This window comes from Malaya genurostris, chromosome 1 (genome assembly GCF_030247185.1).
Source record: "Malaya genurostris strain Urasoe2022 chromosome 1, Malgen_1.1, whole genome shotgun sequence".
Taxonomy (NCBI): Eukaryota; Metazoa; Arthropoda; class Insecta; order Diptera; family Culicidae; genus Malaya; species Malaya genurostris.
The window spans coordinates 33,016,479-33,035,365 of record NC_080570.1 but is presented as its reverse complement, the minus strand read 5'-3'; the positions used below and the strand labels follow the sequence as shown (position 1 = coordinate 33,035,365).

Genomic DNA, 18,887 nt, shown 5'->3' with positions numbered 1-18,887 from the left:
ACACGCTACGAAACAACGGTTACGGATGTATGCCACTGCTATGTGATATTGGTAAAAGACGGTGCTGCGGTTGATAAAAATTTTAGCTATTCTATGATAAGTGCAACCGAAAGAATAAACGAATGTCATTGAATTCAAATTTATTTGAAAAAACATCAAAACTGTGTATTTTTCTTAGGTTCGAAAACAAATGCGACAAAAATAGCTGACAGTTTTACATTGGTTTTTGCAACTAATTCCACATAAACCGAAAAAACAGCTAAACGTCAGTAATTGAGATTTGCTAATCCCCTGTCACTTGAAAATTCCTTGGTGTAAACATTGAATGATTTTAATTTCATAATTGTACCGATTTCTAAATAATTTTTTTTTTCACAATTATCTCAGCATATCAACGAACAGGGACATCTAAATTTGAGATATCGTAAAATCTCAAAACAAGGCCTTTCTGAGAGAATTCAACGTTATTCTGGCAGTTCTCCATCTTTAACATGTCGCTGGACGATATACTGAGATTGTGGAAGCTTTCGACATCGGACTATGCGTTTAAACTTCAAAAGTTGCATATTAAGTTCAAAAGTTTTTGTCAAGCTTATTTGCATCCATAGAGTACGCTATGTCGCTTTCGACCTCACCAAACATCATATTTAGTGTTTAATTTTGATATTTGCTTCTTGATAGCAAAAAAGGTATCGTAGCACGAATAGCAACGTGCCAAAATTTTGCTCGTCTATCGTAAAAATCCGAACTACTCGCACGCAAAGTAGTCGAAACTTATTGATAAGTTTAGCTTAGTTGACCGCCCGTGAATAATCAGAAACCGGTTGAAATTACATAGCGAACCAAATGCATGATATTTGGGAAGTCGTAGATCAACGTGCTCAACATGCAACTTAAACTAACTTAGAGCATGGACTGAACAATAACGTAGATGGCTACGCCCAAGCAGTACACTGTGAGAAGGCAAGGAATATTAGTTCAACGCTTGTTGCTACTGGTGACCGAGAAATTCTCTGCCTCACCACAAGCGTCACGGTAGAGGATTGGTGTTTCTACTAACACGTGTGGTGAGGCAGAGAATTTTTCGGTCACTAGTAGCAACAAATGAAGAAAATGATCTGGATTTAGGAAAGAATTCTATATAAAAATGAAAAATCAGTATTTCAAATAATGTTGAACAAAGTGATAGTTTAGTAAAATAGAATAATCAGATGTGAAACATTAAAAAATTTTGGTAACTAGAATAAGAGAAGGAGAAACACATGCATTCGTGACCTTTTACGACATGGAAACCAGAGCCCAGTGAATCAACTCTTGGCTACATTTTTTTTTTGCCGCCGAATTTCACACGACCTCTAGGCTGGTTCCGTCCGGAGAAAGATAATAGGTACTATTATCAATCTCCCAGTGGACCCTAGCCCCTAGTAGTCGAAATTGATTACTGTGGCCAAACTAACCGTTGCTAATGTAATAAAAGTATTCAGAAATCGTTCCGTTAACCGTAAGCAGTAAAACTGCTCCGTTCTGTTTTGGCCGGATTTGTCATCTCGCCATTATGGAATGGTATTTCACGAAAAACGTCCTGTTATACCGACGCGTAAGCTACGCCCAATAAAAAAATACTGGTATATTTCAAAGCGCAAACTGAAGAAGAAGCGACAGATTGTTGTCAGCGAACTGTAGTTCAAGGCAAACAAACAACTTTATGAGAAACTCACTTATTAACTTTGTTTTCGATTTACTTGAAGCTAAGAACCTATTTTACTCATTTTACTCAAATTTTCATGAAAATGACTAAAAGATTCTTCAAAAATCTTTTCATTGTAAAGCATGCTTTTTTTTTAAATTTAATGTTCAATGTTTGAAGATAGTTTCATGCAAATGATGACCGCGGCTCCGCTTTAGATGGCCCATGCGCAAGGTCTAATTTTGGCACACCCTCTCCAACACATCGGCCGGTACTTTACGAATAAATGCTTTAATATTGGCATTCAGTGCGTCAGTCGTTGCTGGTTTATTCTCGTAGACCGGAGCCCACAAAAAATAGTCCAAAGTCGTTAAATCACACGATCTAGGCGGCGAATTGACGGGCCCAAAACGTGAGATAAACTGTTCACCGAAGGCGGCTCTCGATTAGATCAAAGTTTCGAGCGTGCTGTGCGGGATGTGGCACCGTCTTGTAGAAATCACATGCCAGACATGTCCAATTCTCCCATTTTGAGCAAAAAAAAAATCGTCAATCACGGTAATGCTCGCAGTAAGGTTCCTTCCATCATCGCCTTTGAAGAAGTTCGGTTCGATGATGCCACCGGCCCATAATCCACACCAATCAGTGACTTTTTGACTTTGGAATACATTGGTAGCTCTTGCAAATGCTCTCGGCTAATTTTCACTCCGGATGGCACAAGCTTGAAGACGTATCCATTCAACCAGAAATGAGCTTCGTCGCTGAACACATTTTTTTCGATAAAAAAGTGGACCGCTTCATCTCTCAACCGAGCATGAATTTGACAGTAAAATTCAAGAATTTGCAAGCCTTGTTCGTTCGTGAGTCGATTCATGATAAAAAAAAATAGATCAAAATGAACAAGATTGACAATGACACAAGACACGATTCACGCGTGATCTGTCAAAAACAGTGTTGCCAAAAAGATACCAGCAAAAAATCATCCTCTATTTTGAATAAAAACAAGAAAGTTCATTTGAGCATAAAATAGCAGACCCGCTTAAATTTTTAAACAGTTTTCAACCAAATTTAGATTTTTCCTTTTTTCCACATCGACGGTTTGAAGGCTTAAGCTCTCATCGACTGGTAGCTCCGGAATCGGAAATGGGAACAAATTCACCAGTTTTGTATACGACCATAACACTGTTAATTTGCACATAAGTTTACGAAAATTAACTCAGCCATCTCTCAACAATAGAAGTGAACCACGTTTGGGAATATTGGATCTTTATATTTGTTACTTCCGGAACCTGAAAGTGGGAAGCGGTATAACAGAAGGGCGATTATTTAGACTTTTGCTACCAAGATCTACAAGCTGGAGAAATTTACGAATAAATCTCAATTGAATTGCAGCTCTTCACATGGTAATTAGGGTACCGATGGTTTTTGGTCATCTCTAATATCGTAGTGCTCAAAAGTTTACTTACTTTACTTGAATGGTGCACGTTTCGTCTCCGAAACATGACCGAACAAATTGTAAATTTCCAGGATACTCGATCTTAAGCCGCCGTTCTCCAATCACTCTGTACTCCCCCGTTGCAGCCATTCTCTCTACCGGCATTTTTGCTACATGACCAGCCCACTGTAGTCTGCTGTGTCAAAAGTTTTTTTTTCTTGGCATTACATTCCTTTTGTGAAATTTGGCCTTTCTGTTTCAACAGACTTCGCAGCCGATTCTTAGTGTATTCAGTGGATCCTACTGACACTAAGAATACTTCCAGGTCGGGGCTCGAACATATGACAACTGGCTTCGGAGACCAGCGTCCTATGCATTGAACCGCCAACCCGGGACGTCAAAAGTTTATGCACCTTAAAAAAAGTCCCTAAATTGGAACTAAAGCGGATATGGTCAGGTGGTGCCCCGCTCGATGGATAAAGTTTGAAAATTTTTATCTTCGATTTCCAAAACCGAAAAAATTTGGCCTTAGAATTGCATGAAACGCTGTGATCTAGTGTTAAATAAAAAAAAAATCGAGGAAAATCGACTCCGGGATTTTTTTTATGTCAAATTTCTTAGTATTGTTTGAGGTGCTTGAACTATTGAGCAATACCGCTATACGAATTAAGAGATGACCCCAAAATATTGACTCCCTATTCTACAACCTTTCTCTTTGAAAAAAGAGATTTTTCAAGGCCTTCAAAATAGGCTTCCGTTTCTGCAATGACCTCAACATTCGATAAAAATTTATTTGCCTGGAGAAACCTTTTCAGGTTTATAAATAGTTACAGGGGGCCAGGTCTGGAGCATACGGGGGATGGTGAACTGTTGTTCAAACACTAGTGAATAGATTGTCATAAAATTGGGTATGGAGCCATCTAGCGGCTTGTTCTCAACAATAATATACACGGTTCAATGTCTTTTCTGGGACAGGCTCGGGACTTCTCATTCCATGTTGTACAACAAATTGTGAATACATGAAATTTTGTACTTGAGCTTTTTTCTTCAGTGTACAGATTTTTTAGACTGCTCAATCGATTCGTTTTCGACACCATTTTTCTATAAAAAGTAGTTCTAGAGTTAAGATGATTCAAACAAAAGATCCTGCAAAAATACAATAGCCGTTTTCGAAACATCAGCCTTGAGTCAACTCGGACTCTCGATCCGTGCAAAACACATGGCTGTTAATTTCAGAAATTTCTCGCAGGTTTGTGTTATATTTTGGATGATAGTAATTTTATCGGGTAAAAAAAAGTTTTTAGGGTAGCCAATCGAACCCAGGTGGACGACTGCGGGCAGGACGATGATCTTACCCTTGATGCTTCACCAGCCTCTCTGTTGAAATTCATTTAGGAATAGTTTTGCTACCTACTTAGCGGTTTACGTTGAACCATGAGGTGGCATCAGGAGCTCAACATAAACTGCTAGTGTACTGAAGAGTCGAAGACGGAACGTAAAACAAATGATGCCTAATTTGATTCCAGCAACTTGTGTGGAAAAGTTTTCAATTTTGTTATGTGCCTTAACTCTTTCGAATTGAAAAGCAAAAGTCATAAATTATAGTACCCCTAATGCCCTCAACTTCTTAGAGCTTAAGCAGTGTGCCCAAAATAAATATATTATTAAACAAAACGAAAATCATCTCATCTCAATACCACTTACCTGATGTCCGGAGCAGATCGATCCGTTCGGCACTCGTATTCGAAATGGACTATGTACAGGACACGATGTTCGCGGACCCCAACGCGACGGTCCGGGTAATGGCACTGAGTTAAAACTATTGGTATTGCTACTGCAGGGATTACAGAGGCCGGGCGGCATCAGAGAGCCGCCGGTACCGTGCAGGGACAGCTGCGAGGGGCCGTGCACCAGACCGGTCGCTCCAAGCGGCGGATGACCGGGCATCCCGAGACCTCCTCCTCCTACTACACCTCCGCCGCCGCCGCCTACTCCGATTCCCCCAGCGCTTCCCACTCCCATCAATCCTCCTAAAGCGTTGACGAGACCCGGACCGGGCCCGGGACCGGGTGGCCCTGGGCCGGGACCGTGGTGACACATCGGACCACCGCAGTTCGGGATGGGCCATTGGCCGCCAGGACCACCGCTGTTCAGTCCGGCGCCGCAATACGGATCCACGGCGAAGTTTTCGGCGCTACCAGAGCATTGCAAGCGTAGGGTCGGTGGCGGCGATGATTGTCTCGAGTATATTTTGGGAGGATGCTAGCCCCTGGTGGATCTCTGTCTTCCGCGGGAGAAGGAAAAGGTTTTGGCGGCGTTTGTCAATGGTTTTCCCGGTCGGTTTTTTGGTTGTTTTCTATGCTGGATTGACCGACGAACAGCAACAGACGAAAATATGGGTTTTTAGCACTTTTAATGATGTTCCTGTTCCGATTTTTTTTCTTTATTAGACTAACAATTATACTACTATGTCACTTGACGAACGGATAAATTTTCGTATTTCAGTGTAGGTCGTAAAATCAAAAGTTTCAACAAAGCGCGGGGCGCTAAACTTTTATCCAAACAGTTCTTTCCTCTAGTTTCCTCTGTTGACTATGTTTACTTTAAAGGTACGTACAAAAATTTGACGTTAGAACTCGTTCCAGTCATTAACGATAACAACAGTGTATGAATAATGTGTTCGTTAAAGGTTTTTTTTTCTTCAAATTTATTTTTGTTTCTGGAAAAACAAACCAAAACAATGATTGAATTTCACTCATCCGGAAGACTACTAGCACTTTTTTCGACTGGACCTTCAAACGGTTTGATAATGAGTCACTTGTCACTTGTTGCTTCCGTGTTTGTGGCGGTGTTTGTGCTGCAAAAGGTTGTAATTAATGGTCGGTCATAAAAAAAAACACAACCAGTGCAGGGATGGGCCCAACCGTAGCCTAATTGCCCCGATGATGACAACGATGACGATGAGATTCGTATTTTTTTTTCATTTGGTTTAGCAGTACTTTCATGCCCAGAAGCCCCGCCGCGTTGAATCTTCAGTGAGTGTTTTTGTTTGGGAAACGGGAAATGTGTTACCACTTATTTAGATGATGATTCAGGAAATGCCCGAAACAGTGTCGTAACGCGTTTCGAGTGACGGATTCCTTCACGATCATCCATTGCTTAATTGTTGATGAATTACGATAAAGATTTGTGTTGACTCATTGAGGAGTAGAAAACAGTAGAAGCCTTCAACCCAAAGTTTGAAAACTCTTTAATTGAAATAAAAAAACCTTCCTAATCCACCTAGTGGTGCGATAATGCCTTTCTCTTCTTTCATAACAGTCTCATGACAATATATTTCATACTTTTATTAAATAATTTCATATACTAATTTTGACACTAATTGATTCAGATTGATTCGAGTAATTCACAAAAGCATGCTTCATTGTTTATGTCACACAGTCAGCATCATTTTTCCAAACTAGTGCTTGACATTTGCGTCCACTTAGTGGAATTTTCATATATCTTGAAAAATCACCATAGGGATGAGTACATGAAATTTCCGAAATCGAAAAAAAATTTTGATGCCAAAAGGCTTAGAATTGCATGAAACGTCGAGATTTAGTGTCATCTCGACAAAAAAAAATTTTTGAAAATATCGACTTTTTGGGACTTAGAAAAAATATCAAAATTCCCAGAAAGTTGATTTTTTCGAAAAATTTTTTTTTTGAGATGGCACTAAATTTCGATGTTTCATACAATTTTAAGACTTTCGACATCAAAAAAAATTTTCGATTTTGGAGATTTCATGTACTTCCCCCTATGGTGCTCTTTTCAAGATCGAAAATTGTCAAACCGGGCAGCACCCCTTACGCATGTTCGAATTAGCTCAATAGAGGTGATCCCAAAATTTTGGCACCCTTATATAGATATAAGAGCGGTAAACATCAACGTGTTTTGTCGGTTACGTCACTTATACAATCATATCTCCGGAACCAAAAGTCACAGCCATTTGATCTTCGAACTTGATCAATGGCCCGACAGTAGCTTTCAAACAAGCCAAAGTTTGTTAAAATCGGTTCAGCCATCTCTGAGAAAATTGAGCGCGTTCAAATACAACGCTTTTTGTCGGTTAGTCACTTATACAATCATATCTCCGGAACGAAAAGTCCCAGCCATTTGATCTTCGAACTTGATCAATGGTCCGACAGTAGCTTTCAAACGAGCCCAAGTTTGTTAAAATCGGTTCAGCCATCTCTGAGAAAATTGAGCGCGTTCAAATATCTTCGAAAAGTGCACACCCATACACACACACACACACACAGACATTTTCCGATCTCGTCGAACTTAGACGAATGGTATATAACACTATGAGTCTCCGAGGCTCCGTTCGAAAGTCTGTTTTTCCAGCAATTCTAATACCTTTCTATAGAGAAAGACAAAAACACAAGAAACATCAGCACATCAACCAAAGTTGACCAGACACATAAACTTCAAACACCCTCGAAATGTTCAAATTTATAATCTCCAACGACAACACCAACTTTTACACCGTTGAATTGGCAAAAATAACCTGTGAAAACATGTCTGGGATAACAAAAAACGTATAACTATTTTCACACTAAATTTTCAACACTTTGTCTTCGATTTCTATGTGCACGAGCAGTTCAAGTGGAACTGATAGTGCAACTGTGCAGTTCCACAGTAGAATGGAACTATGTTTTTTTTCTTAAATTGTTGACAATTCTATGAAAACTATTGAAGTTATAGCAAGTTCACCAAAAAGCAGAAATTTTAAACGAAAATTTCAAACACTTCTGCTGAGAAATCAGACCTCACTTCGTTCCGGGGAATTCCATAGTCGTGCTATCCGATTCCAAATAATAATATTCCATTATCGAAATGCATAAGCAAGAGTTCATGTTTTTTTGAAGTTGCAGTTTACAGAGATGGCCGAGAAAGGTTTTTTCAAACCCGAACCCGACCCGTTTCCGATAGCGAATTAAAATCGTTTCCCATACCCATACCCATACCCGACCCAAACCATTGAAAATCAAAATAAAAAACCGGCGCCTGTACCCGACAAACGGATCAGGGTCATCTCGCCGAAAGTCGTTTCGCCGAATTCCTTATCGGTCTTAATATTGTGATTGGAACTGGTAAAAAAATGACAAATAAAAATGATTATGTCTACTCCTTCATGTTTTGTTGACCTACAATCGTACTTCTGAAATGATCCAGAGACTGGAATAATTTTTGTAGGTTTATTCATGATCCTCAGAACGGAATTCCCAAAAACAAAAAAACACTTGTTAAATTATGTTATGTATTCAAAATAACCCTTTCGGCATAAAAAAATACCCTTTCGGCGAAATAACCCATTCGGAGAAACGACTTTCGGCGAAATGTGGCTGCTCGGCCATCCATGGAAGTTGACCATCAATGTCAACTTCCCTCTCTGAGCAGCCTAGATAGCCGTGTAGTGTCGGTAGCGGTTTCCCAACTGGCTAAGAATAACGCTACGGTCCACCTGTACCGGTAAGTCCACCAAACAGGTAAGCCGTGTGGCATCCGGCGGAATTATTTTTTTTACCAAGAATTGATCCACTGGTTTCCTGTTCCATGTCGTAAAAGGCCACAAAAATAGGAACTCCTAAGCCAAGGTGTATTTCCGTGCCGATGGCTGAATGGCTGCAGGAGGTTAAACAATGCAGTCGTGAACGGAATATCTTGGGGTTTTCCCTTACTGTGTTAAGCGAAGCTCTGGCACAGTGGACGACTTCTTTCTTCGCAACTCGTGGGATTTAAATGATAATAACATTTAAAAAAATCCTTACATGGTTCGCTATAAGCGATTATAAGCCAATATATTTGGTTTCTTGTAGTTGTTGTACGGTTGGTGCTGGAGGTGGAATGTTCGTTACTCTAATTTATGATGGTTAGAGTGGCACAAATCAATCTTCAGCATAAACGTACAGCAACTATGAATCTATCCAGACTTCTTCAAGAAGGTAAAGCTTCTATAGCTTTGGTTCAAGAACCATATTTCCAAAAGGGAAACTTCTACGTCGGAAAATTGTTAAACCCAGTCTTTGTTGCCTTCAACAAGATCGGTATGACTAATCCACGTGAAATGCCTCGAGCATGCATACTTGCAAATAGTGCTCTCGATGTTTCTCTCATATCGGAGCTCACAACTCGGGATATTTGTGCTGTCACAGTTGGTAAGACTATTGATGGCATAGATAGGAAATATGTCTATTGTTCGGCATATTTACCGCATAACCAACCTTCGCCAAGCGATGACTTCAAAAAGGTTGTATCATACTGCTGCAAGAGTGATATACCGCTTGTAATCGGCAGTGACATAAATGCTCACCATATCATTTGGGGCAGCACAGATATAAATTCGAGAGGCTCTGATATGATGGAATTCGTGAGCAGTACAAACCTGCACATAGTCAATGCAGGAAACCGCCCAACTTTTGCGAGATCTGGAAGAGAGGAGGTTTTGGACGTAACTCTCTGCTCTGAGAGAATTGCGCATGAGTTGGTGAATTGGCTCGTCTCCGATGAGCTCGAACCTTCGTTGTCTGATCATAAGTACATATTCTTTGATCATTCAAACGTTAAATTTGATATTATCACATATCGTAATCCCAAATCTACAAACTGGGACCTCTATGAAGAGGGCTTGGCGACTAGATTTTACGGGTACCAACCAAAAATTGTAACCCCAATTGATTTGGAAAATGTTGTCGACGAGACAAATTCACTCATAGTTGCAGCATATGAAGAGGCTTGTCCACTTCGGATTGTGCGAGCTACTAGAGGAACTCCTTGGTGGAATGCTGAACTTGCTAGACTAAGGAAACTATGCAGAAGAGCTTGGAACCACCGACGCAGAGATGGGTCGGAGGCATTCGTGTTGTCTCGAAGGGCTTACAAAAATGCTCTTCGATCGTCTGAGCGAAGTGGTTGGAAAAGCCTCTGCACAAATGTCTCTAGTCTCAACGAGGCTAGCAGATTAAATAAGTTACTTTCGAAGTCTAAGGACTTTAATGTCAGTTTCTTAAGAACTTCAGATGGTGAACACTTGTCTCATGAAAGTGATGTACTTCACTGCCTTTTTAACACTCACTTTCCAGGATGTATGGATCCATCACCGACAGCTCTTCCCGAGACTTTTTCAGGTAGTTACGATTCTTGGGCCCTTGCTCGAAGCGTTGTGACGATTGAATCGGTCAAATGGGCAGTTGAGAGTTTTGCTCCGTACAAATCTCCTGGAAAGGATGGAGTTTTCCCAGTGTTACTGCAGAAAGGGTATGAACATTTCAAACATGTTTTGAAGAAAATACTTACTTTTAGTCTTGCGACAGGATATATTCCAAGAGCCTGGCAGGAAATAATTGTCAAATTTATTCCCAAAGGCGGTCGCGACACTTATGAGGAAGCGAAGAGTTTCAGGCCTATCAGTCTTAGCTCATTTCTTCTTAAAACAGTGGAACGCATAGTCGATCACTATATCAGGAATGTTAGTCTGGGCGTGCAACCTCTACATGGAATGCAACATGCTTACCAGCGTGGAAAGTCCACTACAACCCTGTTACATGATGTTGTGTACAACATTGAAAAAGCTTTCTCGCAAAAGCAATCTTGCTTGGGAGTTTTCCTAGATATTGAAGGTGCCTTTGATAACGTGTCTTTCAATTCAATTCTGGAAGCAGTCCGTGGTCATGGCATACCTTCAAGTATCACAAATTGGATACACGCAATGCTTAGCAATCGACTTCTTCAGTCAAAGCTAAATCATCTCCAAAGGATGGTCCTAATGGTGATGACAGGAGCATTCACGACAACTCCTACTGCTGCTCTAGAGGCGCTACTGTGTATTAAACCACTAAATGTGTTCCTGAAACAAGAAGCATTATCTTGTGCATACATACGGTATGCCATACCGTCTTAGGGTTACAGGGCTTTGGAAAAGTAACCCATTAGATTATGCTACCAGCCACACTCGCTTGTGGTCTCAAATGGTTACATGGGATGAGTATTTACTCGCTCCTAGTGACCTAACTATCACATGCAGTTTTCCTTTCAAAACATTCCATGTGAGCTATCCTCTTCGTGAGGAATGGTTGTCTGGTTGTCTGGAACGACAACTTGATGAACACATAGTTTGTTATACGGACGGTTCTCTGTTGAATGGTCGTGCTGGTGTCTACTGTTGTGAAATGAGGCTGGAGCAGTCTCATTCACTTGGTAGATACTGTACTGTGTTCCAAGCAGAAATCTACGCGATTCTGTGTGGAGTACAATCGGCACTTCAGCAGAGGATCTGTGGTAAACGAATTTATTTTTGTTCCGACAGTCAGGCAGCCTTAAAAGCACTCAGTTCGAATGACTCACGGTTGAATCTAGTGATCGCATGTCGAACTCAAATTGAAGACCTCAGCATTTCAAATGCTGTTTACTTCTTATGGGTACCCGGCCATTCTGGTATTACTGGAAATGAATAGGCTGATGAGTTGGCTAGAGCTGGTACAACGAATGATTTCGTTGGTCCTGAACCAGCTTTACCACTTTCAACTAGTTGGATAAAGCACAAGATTCGTTCTTGGGCTGCATCCAAACATGCCAGCTACTGGCGCAGCTTGCAAACTTGCGCTCAGACAAAAGCATTTCTACCAGATTTAAATCTGAAAATGTCAAAGTGTCTACTGCATTTCTCCAAGCAACATTGCAGTATTCTGGTCAGAGCTCTGACTGGACATTGCAAACTCAATTATCACATGGCTACTATTCAACGTGCTGAGTATTATTCGTGTGATTTGTGTGAATGCGATTATGGTACTTCATATCATCTGATATGTAACTGTCCCGCATTGACGCAGCTACGTATCCGGGTTTTTGGTTCTCCATACATGGTTGAGTCTGTGTATGCGGAGCTAAAATTGAAGGATATTCTCTCGTTTCTCACCCAATGTGGTAAGGAGCTATAGTCAGAAGGGTTCATCGTTCTTCCTGGAGTGAATGAATCCCTTCTGTATTCACCTTAAATAGGGTTTAGCAGATTGTTTGGCATCCTTTAGGGGGTGCCGAATTTACTTCTGCTCGTACATACTGCGAATCGTTCTGCATTCTTCCGGGAGTGCAGAATGGTGTCGCTTTTGTAAGATCTCTAAATCCTCTCGGGGGTTGGAGGTTTTATTAACAGCAGACTGTTCGGGACCTCGTAGAGGTTCAGAATTTACTTCTGCTTCCACTAAATGTGATCCTCAGCGGATTGTTCGGCATCCCTTAGGGGTGCAGAATTTACTTCTGCTTTTATGTGTTTTTGTGTCGTCAATTTTTCCCATCCTCCTAGTCCAACCCTTACCATTTCCTTTCAATCCTTCCCTCTTATATATCGGGAAAATGATGCTAAAAACAAATTGATGGCAAGGCACAAATCTCCAAATATCAAGGGGAACGTGCCATTTGAGCCAATTTGTTCTGATTCCTGATAATATTGTGATTGGAACTGGTAAAAAAATGACAAATAAAAATGATTATGTCTACTCCTTCATGTTTTGTTGACCTACAATCGTACTTCTGAAATGATCCAGAGACTGGAATAATTTTTGTAAGTTTATTCATGATCCTCAGAACGGAATTCCCAAAAACAAAAAAACACTTGTTAAATTATGTTATGTATTCAAAATAACCCTTTCGGCATAAAAAAATACCCTTTCGGCGAAATAACCCATTCGGAGAAACGACTTTCGGCGAAATGGCCCGCTCCCCGACAAAACACATAGAGAAGACGAAACAGAGAGAGAAGACGAAACGTGCTGCTTTATCCACCTAGCAGTGAAATGATACTTTTGGATCGATCCACTTGTTGATATGAATTCTTTTTTATTTTTGTTATTTCGGCTATTTCATTAACATTTCTTTTATGTGGTTTTTATGGTCATTTAATGCGACTTTTTATGCGATTGGTTATACCTTTTATATATATATATATATATATATATATATATATATATATATATATATATATATATATATATATATATATATATATATATATATATATATATATATATATATATATATATATATATATATATATATAAATAGGTATAGAAGTTTAATGTCAAAGTTTTCAGTTTTTTGACAGTATCTGTCACATTTGACCATGAAAACAGAATATGTTTCCAGACTTAGATTCCACACGGTAATAGCTATCCAACAAGCCATAGATTGGTAAAATCCGTCCATTTTTAACGGAGCTATCGATATTTTTGTGTTAGCGACTTTTCCCCCTATTCCAGCAGTAGGAGTTTTGAGCGCTGTATGACAAAGCAATGCTTTTTTTCGTTCCCCCTTCCCTGTCTTCTCACCATCTTGATGGCAACTAATTAGATCTCTGTCGTTTTCAGACATTTTGTTCTCTCATCCCCTTTTTACCACGTTTTCCACAATATTTACTTTTCTTTCATTCTCTTCGGCAATATCATCTTCACCGCCCACGGAAGACCGCTCCAGTCGAAAACCAGCATGCGGGCCACCCGCCGAGCCTTCGTAGCCTGGGGGTGTTTCCCGCGGACCCACACGAACCAACACCATCTGGAAGACTCATGCAACACTCAATTCATCGACCACTTGCCGATTGCCTGATGAAAGCTGGATTTACAAGAACCCGAGATGACATAGTCTAATGATACTATTCTAGTTTTAAGTTAGTCGTTAATTAAGATTAGAAAATACCCTTGGCATCTTAGAGCTTAAGCAGTGTGCCTAAAATTATATTACATTATTGAATAAAAAAAAGCAATGCTTGGGAGCAACGTAAGACACGATTTTTTACACAGTATCCTTTTTCATGACATTTTGCCTCGGACCGATTTTAGCACGGTTCGTTTTTGGCAACATAATTGTTCGAATATGACATATGTAAACCAAATGATGGCAGCATTTTCCAGTTGAAAACAATTCCACGATTATATTGATTCAAACTACTTACAGCACTGTAAATACTGGAAGAACATAACAACCATATACCATTCGAATCAGTTCGTCGAGATCGGCAAATGCGTGTGTGACAAATAATTTCACTCAATTTTTTTCGGAGATGACTCAACCGTTTTCTACAAACTCAGATTCATATGAAAAGTCGTATGCTCCTAAACAATGTTCCTGAACTATGATTGGATCCGATTTCTGGTTCCGGAACTACAGGATGATATGTGAAACGAAATTAAAATTGTGGATCCATTTTTCTCGTAAATGACTGAACCGATCTAAAATTCAAATGAAAAGTTTCAAGATCCTGTAAAACATCTCGCTTTTCAGTCAGAACCAACTTCCGGTTTAGGGGATGCAGGATGATTAGTATAAAAATGTCTATTTCACATAAATTAATCAGGTTTATCGGGTTTGCAGATTTGGATAGTCCATAACCAAATAAACTTATTTCAGTTTTAGTGGTATTCAGTTTTCGATTCGGATTTAATTCGCACTACGATTTCTCAAAGATGTTAATACACTGAGGTCTTTTTTTATGCGATCTTTTTTTATGCGGTTTTTTTACGCGACTTTTTTATGCGAATTTTCAGAGGTATGCGGTTTTTTTTTATGCGAAGTTTCAGAGTTATGCGGTTTTTTATGCGGTACGTAAATTCGCATAAAAAAAGACTTCAGTGTACTGATTTTCAAACATTTTGAAACAAATGTAAACTAAACAGCTACTCAGGTCAATTTATCTGACTTCGGCTACACGAATTCCGGTTCCAGTATCGAATCGTTTCTCAGAGCTCAATCGTTTTCTAAAAGAAATGCCAGATCTACAAAGACAAAATTAATTAATATTATCCAATTCTGACTTCCGATTCTGGAATTACAGGATGATGAATTTGCAAAATTCAAATCGATATAGAAAATGACAATCCCGAAAAGCTTAAATGTTGGACTCAGAACTATTGCAATTTATTCGTCATATGGCCATACGAATCGGTTTGGGTTATGCTGGTTCCTGAATACCGGCCCTGAAAGTACCTTAAATTACCGTAAACCCTAAGTGGAACTTACTCCGACATATCATGGAATGTTCAATCGATTGTCACACTTTTAGATTCAATTTGCAGTTTCGATATTACAGAGTAATGAGTGAATAAAATCTCAAATTGCCACCTAATTCGACGGTCATTAAAATAATGTCATGAGAACTAAAACACCGAAGAATATTCATGCAAAAAACACATGCGGATTGATCAAAAAAAGGTATCATCTCACTGCTAGGTGGATTAAGCACGTTTTTTCGAACAAATTCTTGTCGAGATAGCACCAGATTTCGATGTTTGAATTTTTGAAGACATTTAGCAACACACATTTTGTTCTGTTGGTTTGCGGTTTTTTTACACGGATTTTTGAAGTTACAGTTTCTTTCGGCGATTTTTTTTATATGATACGTAGTCCCCGCGTTAAAAAAAATTCAATGCATTTAAAAAAAATGTTTTTTGAGAAGTTTTATGGATTTTTAAGACAGGTTTCGGTTTAAAAAATCAATTTTCTAAAAAAGGCAATAATTTTTCTTTAGAGCGATTCCGGAATCAAACAGAAGAATTGATGGCAAGATCAAGAACGATTTTCTCCGGACTTATGTGAAACTTTATATACGTCTTTAGTACGGCAAACCATTATTTTTTGCCCAGATAGCAAGACGGATTCGATGAAAGACTGATTTTTAGAAAGGGCGAATGCATTTTTGTGTGAACTTTCTTCAAAACCTTTGCAGCTTGAAAACTGTTAATTGTACGAAAGTGATGTTCAAATAGACGATACAAGAAATTCAATAGACATGCACTTAGAAAAAAAGTTGGATACTTTTCCGAGAACTTATTGATTTTTTTCGCAATATTTTTAGTTTAGACTTGCTATTAGAATAATTGACTTTGTACTAGAAGTAGTCGTTCTTGATTTCAATTTAATAATATTTGAATTCAATAATTATACGATACGAAACAGATGACTATTGGGTGTTTTTATAAGCAGAAGCTTTAAACGGAATCCTTTTGCAACCTAGAATTTCTCTTCATTGGAATAGTCAAGTAAAGTCTGAAAGAGAGTTTATACCTTGAGTAGAGATGCTAAGTTGCGTTAGCAGCTAAATTGGCACTGCTAGGCATCGGAGAGTCGAAAGCGAAATTTACAAAATGAAGCCGAACCGGTTAATTCACTGATCACTCGGCCTACAATCAATCAATTTCGATCACATTTCTTTGCTGGAGTCCTATTAAGCCTAAAATACCTACCTCAGCCTACCTCAAAAAGTTGGGTTGGGCGAACAAATAAAAGTAATTAGTCTGATCAAATCCACCAAAAAATCAATCTTCTTCCTGTCCGTTTAATCGTCTCGGAAACATGTTGCACAATTCCGGGTCAGAGAAGGGAACCCGGTTTCGTTTGACTTTTTGCTTCTCCGGGTCCGGGTTTATTCAAGCCAATTAGGATGCCCTCCGAGTAGCACGCAAAATGCTGCACTGGTTCCCACGGTTGTTCTTTCAGCTTGAGTTAATTTATTTTATGAAACAATGTCGCGCAGGAAAAAAAAATTCTTTTTCGCTGTGGACTCGACTGCCAGCGGATTAATCTTCGCCGAACATGGAAAATGAGCCTTATAATTTACTTTGAAATTAAATATCTTCAAGGCTGAAGGAATAAGCCTTCCGGTCGGTGGTGGTGGTGGTGGCGGAGGGTACCGTGGCCACATCCGCCGTTGAGTCTGGAAGCCAGCGAATGGGAAATTAAACACTCCATCTTCATCATGCAAATAAAAAGGGATCTCGTTTCGGTTGCCCGAAAAACGAATGAAAATTCCTCATCTCAGAGAGAGAGAGAAACAAAATGAAGAAAAAAAACTTAAAGAAATTCGATTAAATTGCCACCGGAACCCACCCGCATACCAGCAGCTTCATCGGATGATTTTTTTCTTTGCTGCCTAGAATAGAATAGAAACCATCCTTCAATATCGATTATGTCGTAAAAGAGCGTTACAGTTCATAATCCGAAAGTCTAACTTTGCAGCTTGTGGCCTCTAGATTTTCATTGCACCACCGCAACCGAAGACCTTCATTATCTGGCAGCACTGGTTCGAGATGGGAAGGGTGAAACTCAAATGCTTTTTTCGACAGTTTCGATTTTCCCGGTAGCTCCTCAACCCCTCCCCGCCCTTGGAAAACCGGATTGAAAATAAAAAAGTTTACCGCTGATAACGTTGCCTCGCCGCCGGTCGTCGTGATCAGCGAGACGCGGAAAAGGATTGGTCCTAAAAATAGAGTGGCATCTGAAAAAAAAAAATTACTCGACCGAACAATACCCGCAACCGGGAAGGACAATTTATGGCGCGATGATGAAAAAAGTTTTACCCGACTGCGTCGGCTGGCGGCTGCGAATCATCAGCGATTAGCTGGAGCACTTTTTTTTCTCTCTCCTAACGTTGTCCTGAGAGTGATGTCCTTTCGGGCCGATACTTACCGTATCGGTGGCGCACCTGGGACTCCACAGCCACAGGGAAAATTTCTCCCGGTGGTAATGTGAATTAATCTTCCGAGCTTGCTGGCAATATTCTCGGCAAGCAGCACCAACTGTGACTGGGAAAAAAACGGGGTTCGGAATAAAGGTGTTTTTCAATCGATATTTGAGTTTATCGTAGTAGTAGGTTTACGGCTCGAATATAACGCGAATTGGGAAATACTGACTTTGCAGGAAAATTTCAATAACATATTTCGTCATATGAAAGAAAATGTTGATGATGCATCTACTCAACGGAAGGCCGACGACTCATCATTTTTTTCGTAATTGGAGATTTCATTTGCTTTAAGGTCTGAGATTCGTTCCAAGCATGTAATATAACTGTTGCGTATCACATAGCAATTTTTTCCGCTAGATTACAGTTTTTTGTTGGCAATATTTAAAAGTAAAAGCTGGTGACTGCCACAAAAGATAGATAAAGATAAAACTCGGATTGCTGATAGTACAAAATAGTAGAGCTTAAATATGGGCAATTTTTTTTTATGTACGGTTAAAAAAAATGGTACTTTTCTTATTATTTTTAAAACAAAAATGAAAGAGATTGAATTCTGTATAACAAATCCACGTTCAAAAATCGCGCAACTTCAAAAATTCACGAAAAAAAACCCCGTGAAAAACACCGCATGAAAATAAGCTTCCGCTCAATTTTTGTCCAAAATCTTTCGATGACTGTGTGGTGGCAACTAGCCAAATCCGCCCAAAACCGCACGGCACCTTTATGGGCTTCAATGAAAGGTTAGTACGCGCTTTTCGAGGCATTCTTTCTTGTACAGCTTCGAGTCCATCGTCTGATTCGTCACGAACACTTTGATCTCGGCCCAGCAGCTGCATATCCCATGCCAAATCATCAGTTTTTTTTTTATATATTTGTCCATAAATGCAAAATAAAACTTATCAGGAACAACTCCTTCGCCTTGTAGAATTATCGGGTCAGAAAGCTATTCGAAATCTATTTTGACGTAGGTTTCATCGTCGATTATCAAGCATCCATGGTACATCCGTCAAAATCTACCGGTACAATTTCCGAGTTCGAGTTTTGGTGAAGAAACTTTGCTTCATTCAACGTTTGTTTGGTTGCTTGATGGCTCGATATCCTGCTCACATACGAAATATTCAAACGGTACTTCAGGCAACAACGTATTTTTGTGCGATTTCATTATCTGATGATAATCAAGGGTGAAATTTATACCACAGAAAATGGGCGCTCAG

The 18,887-nt window shown here is 39.6% G+C and overlaps 2 protein-coding genes across 6 annotated transcripts in view; both read right to left on the bottom strand.

Moving 5' to 3' along the window:
• Window positions 1-5,833, bottom strand: part of LOC131436312 (peripheral plasma membrane protein CASK-like) — a 582,446-nt gene extending 576,613 nt beyond the window's left edge. The window contains exon 1 of the mRNA XM_058604978.1: window positions 4,827-5,833. Coding sequence (XP_058460961.1) covers window positions 4,827-5,222 — 396 coding nt within the window. The 5' untranslated portion in view covers window positions 5,223-5,833. The remainder of the gene's footprint in view (window positions 1-4,826) is intronic.
• LOC131436322 (peripheral plasma membrane protein CASK-like) overlaps window positions 1-18,887 on the bottom strand; it is a 741,277-nt gene that overhangs the window by 300,329 nt on the left and 422,061 nt on the right. The gene's annotated exons all lie outside the window — the stretch shown is intronic.